The sequence below is a fragment of the Felis catus genome, chromosome A3 (assembly GCF_018350175.1).
Source record: "Felis catus isolate Fca126 chromosome A3, F.catus_Fca126_mat1.0, whole genome shotgun sequence".
Taxonomy (NCBI): Eukaryota; Metazoa; Chordata; class Mammalia; order Carnivora; family Felidae; genus Felis; species Felis catus.
The window spans coordinates 89,483,577-89,497,982 of NC_058370.1; the positions used below are offsets into that span (position 1 = coordinate 89,483,577).

Here is a 14,406-nt window from a genome sequence, read left to right on the forward strand (position 1 = left end):
ATATATGATTCTCTCTATATATATTCTATATAAAGAGATAGATATATATACACATATTACATAAATCATCCTAATTTTGCACATATGCATATACCAAAATGTCAATGGTGATTATTTCTGGCAGGTAGGATTATGGGCTGTTTTTATTTTCTTCTTTAGGCTTTCATATATTCCAGTATTTAGGGATTACTACCAGAATCATATCACATCAGAAAGCATACAATGTCAGTTTTTCATGGCTAATGATGCTAAGTTTGGCCACCTGGTTAGAGCAATGTCCTCTAAGCTCTTCACAGTAAAGGTAACTTTTCCTCTTTGCTAACTATCTTCAGGGTGACACTTACTTGAAAACATCCGGATATCCTGTTTGCCTACAACTCATTACTCTATGCGAGCAGCATCCATTAATGATCCTGGTCAGAGGCAGTTATTTCATTGAGGGTTACACAATGACTATTTCCTACTACATTTATCAGCTGGCATTCTTCTGTGAAGATGAGCTTCCCCCTCCCACACTTCTAGTGGACTGTGGACTGATGGGTTTCTCCTCCTCCTTCTTGTTGTTATTATTGACTCCTGCATTTATTATTATTGCCATTATTATCATTCTTCAGTGTGTTATAACTGAAGGATGGATAACTGAAGGGTGAATAACCCATTGTATTCTTCTTAACGTTCAAATTCTCCCAAATGTGACTGGTGGGTTTCCTTTCAAGCCAGGTCCTGTGTCTCCATTCTTTGAGCACCCTCCCACATTCTGTAGCAGCTCCTCTTGCCCCAAATGTGGATTTCGCCACCTCTCCAAGAATTCCTGATTTCTATTAGTGGGTACTGGTTATTTAGAAACCAAGATCTGAGTGCTAAATGTGTCCACTGTTACCAGGTGTCATTGCTTCTAGGCCCTTTCAGTGAAAAGAGCCAGGAAACTGGAAAATATAAACACAAATGTGTGTGTGTGTGTGGTGGGGGAGGGGGGTCATGAGTTCATATCCATACCTCCAATTCAGTGCAACATCACGTAGTTCTTTGTCCTTTCCCCTGCTCCAGATTTGTATCCTCCTACTTCCACAGTGAGAACCCTGGTTCCCAGCATCAATATAATTACTTATCTATTCTACCCCACAATATACCCCGGTTTCAGATTACTACACAAAAACTAGTCCTGAGTCTGTGTTATTAACACTATTGCAGTTAGTTTTCTCTGTCCTTCAGGATGATAATCTGTCAACCATTCATTCCCTTAAGTAATTATTTAATTCATAATAGCAAATTCCTTTCATCTTCAGTCCAAAATTAAAAGTAACTTCAGGGGCGCCTGGGTGGCTCAGTCAGTCTGATTTCAGCTTAGGTCATAATCTCACGGTTCGTGGGCTCGAGCCCTGCATCCAGCTCTCTGCTGTCAGCACAGAACTTACTTTGGATCCTCTGTCCCCCACTATCCGCCCCCTCAGCTCTGCCTGCACTCTCTCTCTGTGTCTCTCTTAAAATAAATAAACTTAAAAATAAATAAATAAAATAAGTCTGATGTCAGCTGGTACAACCTTGCCTTTAGAGGTCTAAATCTAATTCCATGACCTAGGTGGAAAGCCAACAGTGGGGCTTCTGCCAACTCCTGGTGGTTTGCTTCCTCAGGTCTGATCCTGGAACCACTGCACCCTGACAAGAGACTCCTAGCCCCTCAAGATCTTCCCAAATAATCTACTCCTGCAGAGATTTCAATAACCAGGCAGCCTTTACTGACGACTTTCCAGGAACAGGCAGAGGGGACAAAAGTACACCATGTCAACAAATTTCACAACCCAGGAGGCATGAGCAGTCTCAAGAGGGCCCCAGCCACTGGCCTCTCAGCTCATCCCGGATGCTTGCTCTCCTTTCCACTGTTTCTCCCTCTTCTTCCTTCTCTCTCCCCTCTCTTGGCACGATCAAAAAGGACAACTCTTCCCCCTGCGTCAAGCAGACAAACGTCTTCCTCCTCTGAAGCCTTGCTCAAGACATTCTTATGACAAAGACAGCCTTCTTCCTACGGTGAATAAAATGTCCTCTGCCTCATCACACATATAAGGATTGGGATCTTTTTAAAGGTTGGTCAGTTATAAATGTCAAACAGATCGCTGCAAAACTCTCTCAAGAGGAGTCTATCCATCGACTCGGCGAATGCCTCTCAGAACCAAGTCACCGGACGGCTCACGCTGCCCAGGATCTTTCTACCTCAAGAACCTCCAGCTTCCAGAACTACCTCCTCATGTCTCCACAAACCTATTACTCTCACAGGCAAAGAGACCTGTCTAGGTCTCTTCCAGCTGGGACCACCCCACAATCCCTCCCAGAACACCAGCAAAAAGCCCTGGGAGAGAAACAGTGCTCTGTAGGCATGAACCATGGTCTGTGGACTGAGCTCGGCAGAGGGGAGAGTGGCCCTTCTGGTAGTGCCACAGTTCCTGGGGGAGAGCATCAGGTAAGAGACTCTCCTCTCAGCTTCTAATTTCTCATTGCTTCCATGCAGATGGCCTTGCTAAGCAACCTGCATGGACTAGAGCCAGTGAAGGCCTGGATACCCCACTCATGGCCCTTCCAGACTTTTTAGGGCTTAGAAGATGATCTTCTGTGGGCAAAAACTTTCCAAAAGGCCAGCATGTAGTGTTGGAAAACCGTCCCCAACTGGGATGTAGCAGGGAGGGAGGTGTGGGTCTTTCTGGGAAGCCTCTCAGAATCTTTGATGAAGGGAGGAGGACAGGTGAATTTTGAAAACTATTCCAAAATTACTGTTGTACTGGTTATTTTCCAGTCATGAAATAGGTAGCTTTGACAAGTGAATTGCTGACAGGGGAAACAGGTCAAAAATGGTTTAGTGATATATGGGAATATTGGGGCCTTTCAAAATGCAAGAAAGATGTGGCACCAGGAGGAGAGTGGGAAATGAAATGGTCTGGGAACGAGAAGAGGGTGGACTGGAGAGGAAGGAGGGTGTGGGTCCCCTGGCACAGCTGGCATACTGCCCTGTAGCTGCCCATCTATCCCCAAAGCCCCCGCCTCCTCATGGTAATCTGGGGAGCACGAAGTACCTCCTGACCTTCTGTCGTCCTCCACCATTTCTCAATGTGTCTCAAACCCATCATTAGTACTCCTACCCTTTGAGTTAAGCACTGGCCTCTGCAGCCTTCTCTGTCAAGCAGGTGGCATTTTCGTTGGGATTCATGTTACAATTATATCCGGTTTTGTGCTATTCTGGAGCTTTCTAGAAAGTCACATCACCTAGGCTAGGTAAATAGTTTCTCTAGCTTGGTGATTTCCCAAATTTTTGTGTAGTCATATTGATTACTCCTCAGGAGAATCCAGACAGAGCCCAGAGTATAGCAGCCCTGTGCTTTCGAGGCGGTAGACCCAGAGGGGCAGGTAAAGTCAGCCAGTAAAATACTGGAGCCCTTTGTTTTCACTGACATGTTGTTGGAAAGCACACAACAGGGTAATTCTCACATTTAGTGATACTGGACCGCATCCCCCACTGGAGATGGTTCTAAGCCCAGGTGCCCAGAAGGCCTTGTGCTTCTTTTCATCATGGCTTTTACCTCCCAGAGGGATCAAGTCCAGGGCAGAAGCAATCCAATGCTCAACACAGAGAAGACGTGCAGAGAAGTGCACAACTCAAGGCTCAAGACCTTCCTCGGGATAGGTAGGGTCCCGGTGCGGGAGCTCAAGCCTTCTGCCAGCTGAGTAATCTTGGGATTATTACCTGAACGGGATACAAACTGGCTAAGAATAAGGGTTCCGGAGACAAGCTTACCTGGGTTCATACACTGGCTCCACCACTGGCCAGCACCATGTGCATGAGATTTAACTTCTGTCTGTTTCCTCATCTGTAAAATGGAACTTAGAATAACATCTACCTCGTAGGGACGCTTTGCGTTAATCTGATGAGCTAACGCATGTAAACTGCTTAACACACTGCCCTGCTCACAGTTAAGGGCTTAACAAATATTTGCTTTTTTATATGTGCATGCATTGCTACACACATACAAAGGCTATTAAGACATATGATGGCTAAAATAGACTTGGCGATAAATTTAAATGTGATGATACCACATGTTGGTGAGGATGTGGAACTACTGGGACATTGCAGATGGGATGTTAAATGTAGAGCCACTCTCAACAATGGTTTGGCAGCTTCCTATGAAGAGAAACATACACTTACCACACTTACCATATGAACTAGCGCTCCATTCCTAGTTACTTATTCAAGAGAAATGAAAACATACGTCCACACAAAGAATGCTCATAGTATATTATCTACAATAGCTCCAAGCTGGAAACAGCCCAGGTGTTCATCAACAAGTGGATGGATACACACATTCTGGAACATCCTCTCAGTGGAATACTACTCAGCAATAAGAAGTCATGAACCAGTGGGGCGCCTGGGTGGCGCAGTCGGTTAAGCGTCCGACTTCAGCCAGGTCACGATCTCGCGGTCCATGAGTTTGAGTCCCGCGTCAGGCTCTGGGCTGATGGCTCAGAGCCTGGAGCCTGTTTCCGATTCTGTGTCTCCCTCTCTCTCTGCCCCTCCCCCGTTCATGCTCTGTCTCTCTCTGTCCCAAAAATAAATAAACGTTGAAAAAAAAAATTAAAAAAAAAAAAAAAAGAAGTCATGAACCACTGATACACACACGGCAACGTGGATGAATCTCGAAAACATTACGCTTTGGAAAAGAAGCCAGACACACAAGGCTACGTGCTGTAGTATTCCATTTATATGGCATTTTAAACAAGAAAACAATGCAGACAGAAAACAGACGAGTGGTTGCCAGAGGCTGGCAGGAACGAGGGAGATCAACTTTACAAACGGGCATGAGCGAACATTTTAGGGTGATTGGGAGCGTCCTACAGCTTCATGGTGGTGGTAGATACATGACTGAACCTGTTTGTTGAAACGCAGAATGGTACACATGCAAAAGGTAAACTATACCTTAACAAACCTGACATTACCTACGACAGGAGGGGGCTGGGTAGGGAGAGTACATAAAGGATACTTTCTCATTTAAACACACCTGTGCCATGTGAACTTTTCTAATGAGCATGTCATTTATGTGCTGGGTAATAACTTTATCAGAGTTGGAAATAATAATGATGCGATATATCTACCTTGAAGGGATGTCGTAAGATGCAAACGGAATGAGACAATGTGTATAAAGCATACACACAAGTGACCCATGGATCTTCTAAAGGGGCCAGGGGCCTCTACTGAGAGTGACATCCAGGACTTACCTCAGTGACAAAGAGTGTGCGAGGATCAATGATATCCAAGAAGTGCCTGAAGCGGCCATAGAAGGATGTCTGGGGAAGGAGGTGGGAGAGGAGAGCAGGTCAGCCGCTGGAGATCATCCTCTAAACCCCATGGACCACACCCCACAGCCTACACTTATTATTGGGGTCCCACAGTCCCCAGGACTCCCCATGTGATGAGTGCCAATGAGACCTTGCTTCTCAGTGACCTGAGGGCCTCCCAGGTCTGAAGTCTTTCTAAAGTCAACCCATAAGGACCATTAAGACACTCAATGACTGTCTCAGCTGCTCTTCAAAAATGCCTCGCATTTTCCTCTCACTTCCCCGAATTCCCTGAGATCCACTTCCAGCTTCCCACTGCTCCCAAGCACCCATGAGCACACAGGCTAAAGGTGAGACCTGGGCCGAGCCCTCTCCTGGCCTTCCCTGTCCACCACAGCCTCCCTGCCTTGCTTTGGACGTCTCCAGTGAAGGAGGGTCCCTCTCCAAGGTCCAGCTCAGGTTCTGTCCCTGAGGAAATCTCTCCACGGGCAAAGCTCAGGCATGACAGTGCCCAGCTCACTCCCCTCACGCCCTCCTATACCCATAGCCCTGGAGCTGCTGTGAGGCTCAGGACAGGGCCTGCCTGCCCTGGCCTCACCCCAGAGCAGGGGCCCCAGAAAAGCAGGGCTTTGTGCAAAGCAGGCCACAGGCATTAGCGCACAATGAAAGGAAACCAGGCAACAGGCACCACTGCTCCTGGGCCCTCTGCCTTAGGGAAAAAGCCAAGCTCAATGGGAGGTGAGAAGATGCCAAGCTGGAGGACAAAGGGGAAGCCACAAATACCGGGGGTTGGTGCCTCACTACACTCCAGGCTCTACCCCAAATCTGCACCGGAGACCCACTGCTCCCCCAGCACCGTCCTCTGCATGGTGAAGGAAGCAGATACCTCCACACTCCCTCCCTCCCTCCCCTTGCTCATTAGGACACCAGATCCTATAGCCACCTCCTGCTCCTTACCCTTCCTAATAAAGTCCTGCAACAGTCCCCTGAAAGTCCCCTGCGCACACCAGGCCCCATGCTGCCTCTATCTCTCTGCTCGCTGTGACGCCCCCTGCATGGAGGACCCTCTCCACCTCCTACATCCACCCCCACTGAGGCGCTGCCGTTCACAGAGCAGGTCAAGCTTCGGCACTGTTCCTAACTAAAACGGTTGCTTCTCGGACCTCTTATAACTCAAATGGTCTCAACCATTTTCCCCACTTGTACATAATGCTCACACTGTTGTCCTGGCAAAATTTCCCCTCTAAGTATCTAGTCTCAGGAAACAGAGACGTTCAGAGGTGCGGTAAGATGTGAATGCTGAGGGTGCTCACCGCTGCAGTATTTGCAAAGGTGGATGGTGAGCAAATAACAGTCCTATCGCATGATTGAACACCCTACAGCCATTTGAAATGTTCTTGGACATTTACGACATGAAAATAGGCTTCTGATTTTGTGGAATGCATACAAACAGGATAATTCCAACTCAAAAAAATAAGGAGATACGGGGCATCTCAATGGCTCAATTGGATAAGCATCTGACTGTTGATTTCTGCTCAGGTCATGATCTCACGGTTCGTGCAATTGAGCCCTCCGGCGGGCTCTGCGTTGACAGCATGGAGCTTGTTTGGGATTCTCTCTCTCTCTCTCTCTCTCTCTCTTCCTCGCTCTCTGCCCCTCTCCCGCTCACGTGCTTTTTCTAAGTAAATAAATAAACTTTAAAAAGAAAAAAGCCAAGGAGATAAATAGAGCTAGATGGACAGTAAGTGGATAACAAAGAGACAGAATGACATCCAGACCCTGATCTACTAAAACGAACCAGGGTTCCTTAGAGAAGTGGCTGATTCCAGGGCTGGGGAAGGGAAGGCACAAGATGAACCTGGTACATCTCGTTGTGTCAGAAAGTAATGAAGTGCCAGCCCACAAAATGATGGGGACGTGTTAAAGGGACCAATGAGGGGCAGATGGACATTGTGTGCCTCTAGATGTGACACCCTGAGAAGTTCACAGTGTCACTCAAATAGTATTCTGGAGGGATTGAATCTAATCATAAGGAGACATCAGACAAACCCAAACTGAGCAGCATGCCATAAAATAACCAGGCTTGTTCATCAAATATGTCCATGTCATAAAGACAAAGAAAGACTGAGGACCTGGTCCACGTGAAAGGACACTGAAGAGACAAGACACCTAAATGTAGTATGTGATTCTGGACTGAATCACAGAAAAATGTCCTCAAGGACGTTACTGAGAGAACTGACAAAATTGGCACAGGGATCATAGGTTAATAAAGGCATTATATCCATCTTAAATTTGTAAATGTAATAACTACACTTGAGGTTATTGCTAGACACTGGATGTTTGTGTCCCTCCCCTAATTCCTATCTTAACCTAACACCTAATGTGATGGAATTTTGAGGTGGGGCCTTTTGACACGAATGACACTAGTGCTCTTATAGAAGAGACCTCAGAGGGCCCCCTCGCCCCTTCTGCCATGCAAGAACACAGACGATGGCTGTCTATGAACCAGGGCTCAAGCTGTCACCAGACGACGAATCTGCCAGTGCCTTGAGCTTAGACTTCTAGCCTCCAGAACTGTGAGAAATTAATTTCTGTTGTTTACAAGCCACCCAGTCTATGGTATTTTTGTTACAGCAGACTGAATGAACTAAGACAGAAATGTAAGAGAATGTCCTCATTCTTATGTTACACTAAGTAGTAGGGAGACAAATGAATATAAGCTACTCTCAAACGGCTGAGAAACAATAGCATGTGTAAGTAGAGAAGGTGGCAATACAATCTGGAAATGTAGATACTTTTATTTTCTTTACAGACTGAAAATGTCTTTGGTGATATCATGCATATTTGCTATGTTTCCAGACTTTATGATCATCCGCAGATAAAAAGAATAAAAAAGGAAGTGTGGCAAAATGTTAAAAACTGGTGGATCTAGGCAAAGAGTATAGGAAAGTTCTTTATTCTTTTTTTTTTTAATGTTTTTAATGTTTATTTATTTTTGAGAGAGAGAGAGACAGAGCATGTGCGGCAGAGGGGCAGAGAGAGGGACACACGCAGAATCAAAAGCAGCCTCCAGGCTCCGAGCTATCAGCACAGACCCCGATGCAGGGCTTGAACCCACGAACCATGAGATCATGACCTGAGCCGAAGTCAGAAGCTCAACCGACTGAGCCACCAAGGCGCCCCTGAAAGTTCTTTATTCTTATTGCGACTTTTCTGTAATACAAACTACTTCAAAATAAAAAGTAGAGAATTATTTTAAGTTAGATGAAAATACATTAAGACGTTAACAGAGATTGTCTCTGAGTAACAGGAATATGGATGGTTTTTATTTCTTTTTAAAATGAAAAAAAAATCAGCATTATATATAATACATAAAAGTAATATTCTATTTTTAAAATATATATTTAATTCAGTCGGTTAAGCGTCTGACTCTCGGTTTCGGCTCAGGCCGTGATCTCACGGTTTCATGAGTTCGAGCCCTGTACTGGGCGCATGCTGGCAGTGCAGAGCCTGCTTGAGATTCTCTCTCCCTCTCTCTCTGCCTCTCCCCCGTTCATGCTGTCTCTGTCTCTCTCAAAATAAATAAATAACCTTAAAAAATTAAAAAATAATAAAATAAAAAAATATATTTAATTTAAAATACTATCTAATATATTACTTGATTATAAGCTCCTGAAGGAGGTGGGCTGTTGGCTGTTCTTTCCGTCTCCTCATCCTCCTTGGCTCCGGGTCTCGTGATTCATACCTAGAAGGGGCTCCAGCAACACACCTGTCACAAGAATGAATGAGTGGGCAGGTGAGCAGTCTATGGCCTGGAGGTTGCCTGGAGAGAATGGAGCCCAGGCAGGGCTCTGAAGGGAGAGGACTTGAAAGGGACAAACGTATGGCAGATGGTGGCTCAAGGAAGGAAGAGGAGCAGCAGGGGCAGAGGTGAGAGCCTGGAAGATGGGCCTGAGTAAAGCAACCTCTTGAAGATGGTGGGTGAAGACGTCCAGCTTCTGACTGCCCTGAGGTCTGGCACTGTCTTCACCTTGTCCTAGCCCTCCTGGTCCCCTGTGTCACTCTCCACCCAGCCACTAAGAGAAAGTCCCAGGAAAAACATTTTGCTCCACAGATATCTACACCCTCTTCTGAGCTGGGCTCAGGGAACGCTCCTTGGATAAGCATTCAAGAAGCCGAGTCCATCAAGAAACACAAGTAAACAAATAAATACAAAATACTGTGACCAGAGCTTAAATGAAGCATTATAAGTACAGTGGGGACACAGATGATTTCTCCTTCATGAGTCAAGGAGGCTTCCCAGAGGCTCAAGAATGGGTGGACAGCCGAGTTTACCAAGCAGAGAAGGGTATCAGCAAGGGTTCTGACGCATGAAGGCCAGAGTCAGAAACTGCACCACTGTCAGCCAAAGGAGGGACTGAAGTGTGATAAAAGACATTTCAGAAAAAAGAGGGCAAGGCCAAGAACAGATAGGTTTTGACCGGAATGTTCTGATAATTTTTTTTTAAATAATCACTGTAGGGGCACCTGGGTGGCTCAGGCAGTTGAGCATCCCACTCTTGATTTCAGTTCAGGTCTGATCTCATGATTGTGAGATCAAGCCCCAAACTGGGCTGGCAATATAGAGACTGCGTGGGATTCTCTCTCTTGCTATCTCTCTGCTCCCCCCTTCCCCTGTGTGCGCTCTCTTGTTCTCTCTCTCTCTCAAAATAAATAAAATTAAATTTGAAAAAATAATCACTTTAGTTACCTGGGGAACTAGCTATATTATTGTATTTATCCAATCTATATACATTAAATACCTACTATGTGCAAATAACCAAGCTGAGAAGTACAAGGCAAACAGAGATATAGATCCATCCCAAGACCTAAGCAAATGTATCATCTAGTAGAAATTTTTAAAAATTAAAAGAAAAGCAACTACCAGACTTGTGGTTTTATTCATTCATTCACCAAATAGCTACTCAGGACTTACTATGTGCCCAGCACTGCGCTGGGTCCTGGGGTAGAACAACGGGCTGGCTGACTGACTGGGGGAATGAAGAAGAACAGAATATGGACAATGCCTTGATTTCTAGTTAGATACGAATGCTTATTAACCAGGACAAGGAAAACAAGAAGCATACTGACTTAGTGGAGGGGAAGATAAAAGTTCTGTATTGGTCATGTGAGTTTGAAATACTTAAAGGGCCTTCCAGATGTAATTTCAATAAACACTGGAAAGATAGGCCTGAGATTCAGGAAAGGAGTTCTGAGTTATAAATCGCAAGCACAGATGACAATGTACTAATCCAATCAGCCTAAGACCCCCAGGGACAAACACATAGTCTGACAAAGTCACATCTACTGACTCACTGCAACGAGGGAGAGGCCACACAGCGGAGGAACCACGGGGCATGTCACCAAACAAAGGGGAAAATGGGGTTAGTACAGAATTCTGGAGAAAGGTAGAGTAAAATTTAAATGACGTGGTGCTTTAATAGGCTCAAAGCAAAGCACAGCTATGAGGTAAAGGGTCCATCTAGGTCTATACTGAGAAATGGGCGCTGGATCTTGTTTCCTTAGAAACTATAAAATCAAGATAAATATGGAATGTTATGTCCAGAAACTATTGCACTTGGGTTAGTTCTCTAAGTCAAAGTGACTTCGACCCACCTATTAAGAGGTGGATGTTTCATTCCTACTGACATTATTTTAAACAGCAAAGTTTCTGGCCATCTATGATCTTGGAGAATGCGATTTCTCAGCGAGTATGGAAGAGTAGTGTTCAAAGAAGTAAGTCATTGGGAAACTTTATAGCCTTGTGAGAAACACTGATTCTTTGTAGAGAGGGGGCTTATATGTCTGTCCTCCCCAGACTGAAAAATGGCAACAAAGGGTTTTACTTTCTCTGAGTTAATTTTTATTTTCTCAAAAGTTTTAAATGTATGGGCTTCCTCTCCCCTCCAAAATTCAGCTCCCATCTTTACCCAATCAATCGTGGATGCTTTTCAATTCCTTTTTCTTTACCGGAAGAATGAGTCAGCCCAGTGATTCCTTCTCTTTCCCTTCCCAAGAGAGGTGAGTCATCTCATTCTCAGCAGGACCTGCAGCACAGTCAGTCTCACCTCTACACCCCCTGGGGAGAGGCGGCTAGGGAGCAGCAGCTGAGGGCCAAGGCCTGAAAGAAACTGACTGTCCTTCTATACCCAGACCTCTAAGTCAGGGCTCTTCCAGATCAGGAATAAAATACGCACTGAACCTATAGCCCAAAGGCAAAAAGGCTGGGCCAGCTCAGTAGTCCTCAGCCAGGCTGCACGACCTGGGTATCCCCAAACAAGGTCTTCCACTCAGGGATTCAAATTCTATTGGCTGGGGTGGGCTCCAGGCATTGGTGTCCATTTAAAACCCTGCCCAGGTGGTTCAAATGTGCAGCAGGGATTGAGAGCCACTGGATTAGAAGGTGTTGACCTTGTCCACAGCACAAACCAGCTCCAGGACCAGCCTCGGAAACAGTCACTCTCCAGCCTATAGGATGTAAGCAATTAAAACATAACTACCTGCAAGGCATTTTCATCCTGGAACTTGAGTTCAGGCAAACTCCATAAGAAATCTCCCTACTGCCTTCCAACTCTCAGCCCACACACAGCTTTCTTCCTAGAAGTGAAGAGTGCACTTTCCTGTCCAGCCAGCTCCTCCTCCCCCGAGGGAGCCTCGTGCAACCCATCTGCTCTGCTGCCTCAGTGGATTTCTGGATTTCCCATGCACAAACACAGCACACTCACACCCCCAGTCAGCTAGGTAAATGACTCAGGCAAAGGAAGAGTAAAAGGAACTTTAAAAACAAAACACAACTTATTTCTGGATCTGGATAGACTGAAACGCAAATGGGAAGAAGCACATATGTTAGCTCCCTGTCCTAGGACCTGACTTGCCAAAATGGTGTCTGGGCCCGAAGAAAAGAAAAAACAACTTCAGAAGAGGAAATGAGCAGAAAAGGAGGAGGAAAGAGAGCACAGTCAGGTCACAGAGCTTCCCCGGGAGCCGTCCTATTATCTTTCTCCCCTTCACCAAGCAATATGGCGCAGTGCTTAAAGCATGGACTTCAAGTTTATAGGAACAACAGGGGACAGAAGAACATGTTAAATAATACCACAGATCAGCCATCAGCCATATTCAGAATGAGGGACTCTACAAGGCAAACAATCTAGTTTCTTCAACAAATGGGAAAACAAAAAAAACAAAAAAACAAAAAAAACGAGAGAAGGAGAACCAATAGATTAGAAGAGGTTTATCAGTCAAATATAATGTAATATAATGTATGGAACATATATGTATGTTCCTGATTCAGGCAAATCAATTATTTAAAACATGATGTGATAATCACAGAAATGTGAATAGTGCAATATTGTGTCCCCTCAAAAGTCATATGTTGAAGCTTAACCTCCAGTGTGAGGTTAAGTGATGGTATTAGGTGGTGGGCCTTTGAGAGATATTGAGGTAATGAGGGCAGAACCCTCATGAACAAGATTAGTGCCCTTATAAAAGAGATCCACGAAGATCTCTCTACCCTTATGTCATGCAGTGCTGCAACTACAAAGTGCTGCTATCTATGAACCAGAAAACTGGCTTTCATCAGTTTGCCAGCACCTTGATCTTAAACTTCCAGCTTCCAGAACAGTGAAAAATACATTTATATTGTTTGTATGCTACCCAATCTATGGTATTTTGTTATAACAGCCCAAACAGACTAAGACAAATAGTAACTGGTTTGAAGATGTTAAGAAACAATAATTTTAGGTGTGTTAATGGTATTGTGGTTATGTTAAAAACAAACAAACAAAAAAAAAAACAACCCTCTGATACCATCTGAGAAAGAAAGCACTTCACACCTGTGATATTCTTCCCCCAAAATGCATAACTTCAGTCTAGCCATGAGAGACAGCAAATTGAGAGATAGTCTACAAAATACCTGACCAGTACTCCTCAAAGCTGCCAAGGTCATCAAAAACAAGGAAAGTCTGAGAAGCTGTCATAGACCAGAGGAGGCTAAGGAGACATGAAAACTAAATGTAATGTGGAATCATGGATTGGATCCTGGAACAGAAAAAGGAATATTAGTGTAAAAAATAGTGAGATCCAATAAAGTCTGGGAGTATAGTTAATAGTAATGTTCCAACACTCAGTTTTGACAATTGTACCATGGTCAGTTGTCAACTGTACCATGAGATGATAACATTAGGGGAAACTAGGTGAGAGTTATACCGGAATTCTGTGCTTTTTGACTTCCATAAATCTACAAATATTCTGAAGAAACTGGTGCAGCCACTCTGGAAAACGGTATGGAGGTTCCTCAAAAAATTAAAAGTAGAACTACCCTACAACCCAGGAATTGCACTACTAGGGATTTATCCAAAGGATACAGGTGTGTTGTTTCGAAGGGGCACATGCACCCCAATGTTTATAGCAGCACTATCAACCAACAATAGCCAAAGTATGGAAAGAGCCCAAAGGTCCATTGACAGATGAATGGATAAAGAAGATGTGGTATATACATACAATGGAGTATTACTCGGCAATCAAGAATGAAATCTTGCCATTTGCAATTACGTGGATGGAACTGGAGGGTACTATGCTAAGCAAAATTAGTTGGAGAAAGACAAATATCATATGACCTCATTCATATGAGGACTTTAAGATACAAAACAGATGGACATAAGGGAAGGGAAGCAAAAATAATATAAAAACAGGGAGGGGGACAAAACATAAGAGACTCAAATATAGAGAACAGAGGGCTGCTGGAGGGGTTGGGATAAGGGCTAAATGGGTAAAGGGCATTAAGGAATCTACTCCTGAAATCATTGTTGCACTATATTGTTGCACTAACAAACTTGGATATAAATTTAAAAATTAATTATTAACTAAAAATAAATAAATAAAACTGGGATTATGAAATACCCAAAGCTTTATTTAATGGGAAAAAAAATTATTCTGAAGTAAAAAAAAAATTATTTAGAAAAAGTCCTGGGATGGCTGGGTGGCTCAGTCAGTTAAGCGTTTGACTCTTGATTTCATGGTCATGAGATCAAACCCCACATCAGGCTCTTCACT

At 44.3% G+C, this 14,406-nt stretch overlaps 1 protein-coding gene across 8 annotated transcripts in view; it reads right to left on the reverse strand.

Moving 5' to 3' along the window:
- SFXN5 (sideroflexin 5) overlaps positions 1 to 14,406 on the reverse strand; it is a 116,676-nt gene that overhangs the window by 98,345 nt on the left and 3,925 nt on the right. For 4 of the 8 annotated variants that reach the window (XM_045054398.1, XM_019827405.3, XM_045054401.1 and 1 more), the window contains exon 2: positions 5,257 to 5,325. The exons of 2 other annotated variants lie outside the window; for them this stretch is intronic. In XM_045054398.1, the coding sequence (XP_044910333.1) occupies positions 5,257 to 5,325 (69 nt within the window). Of the gene's footprint in view, positions 1 to 3,781; positions 3,855 to 5,256; positions 5,326 to 8,974; positions 9,086 to 14,406 lie in introns of all 8 variants that reach the window. 2 more of the 8 variants (XM_045054400.1, XM_019827406.3) reach the window with 2 other exon arrangements.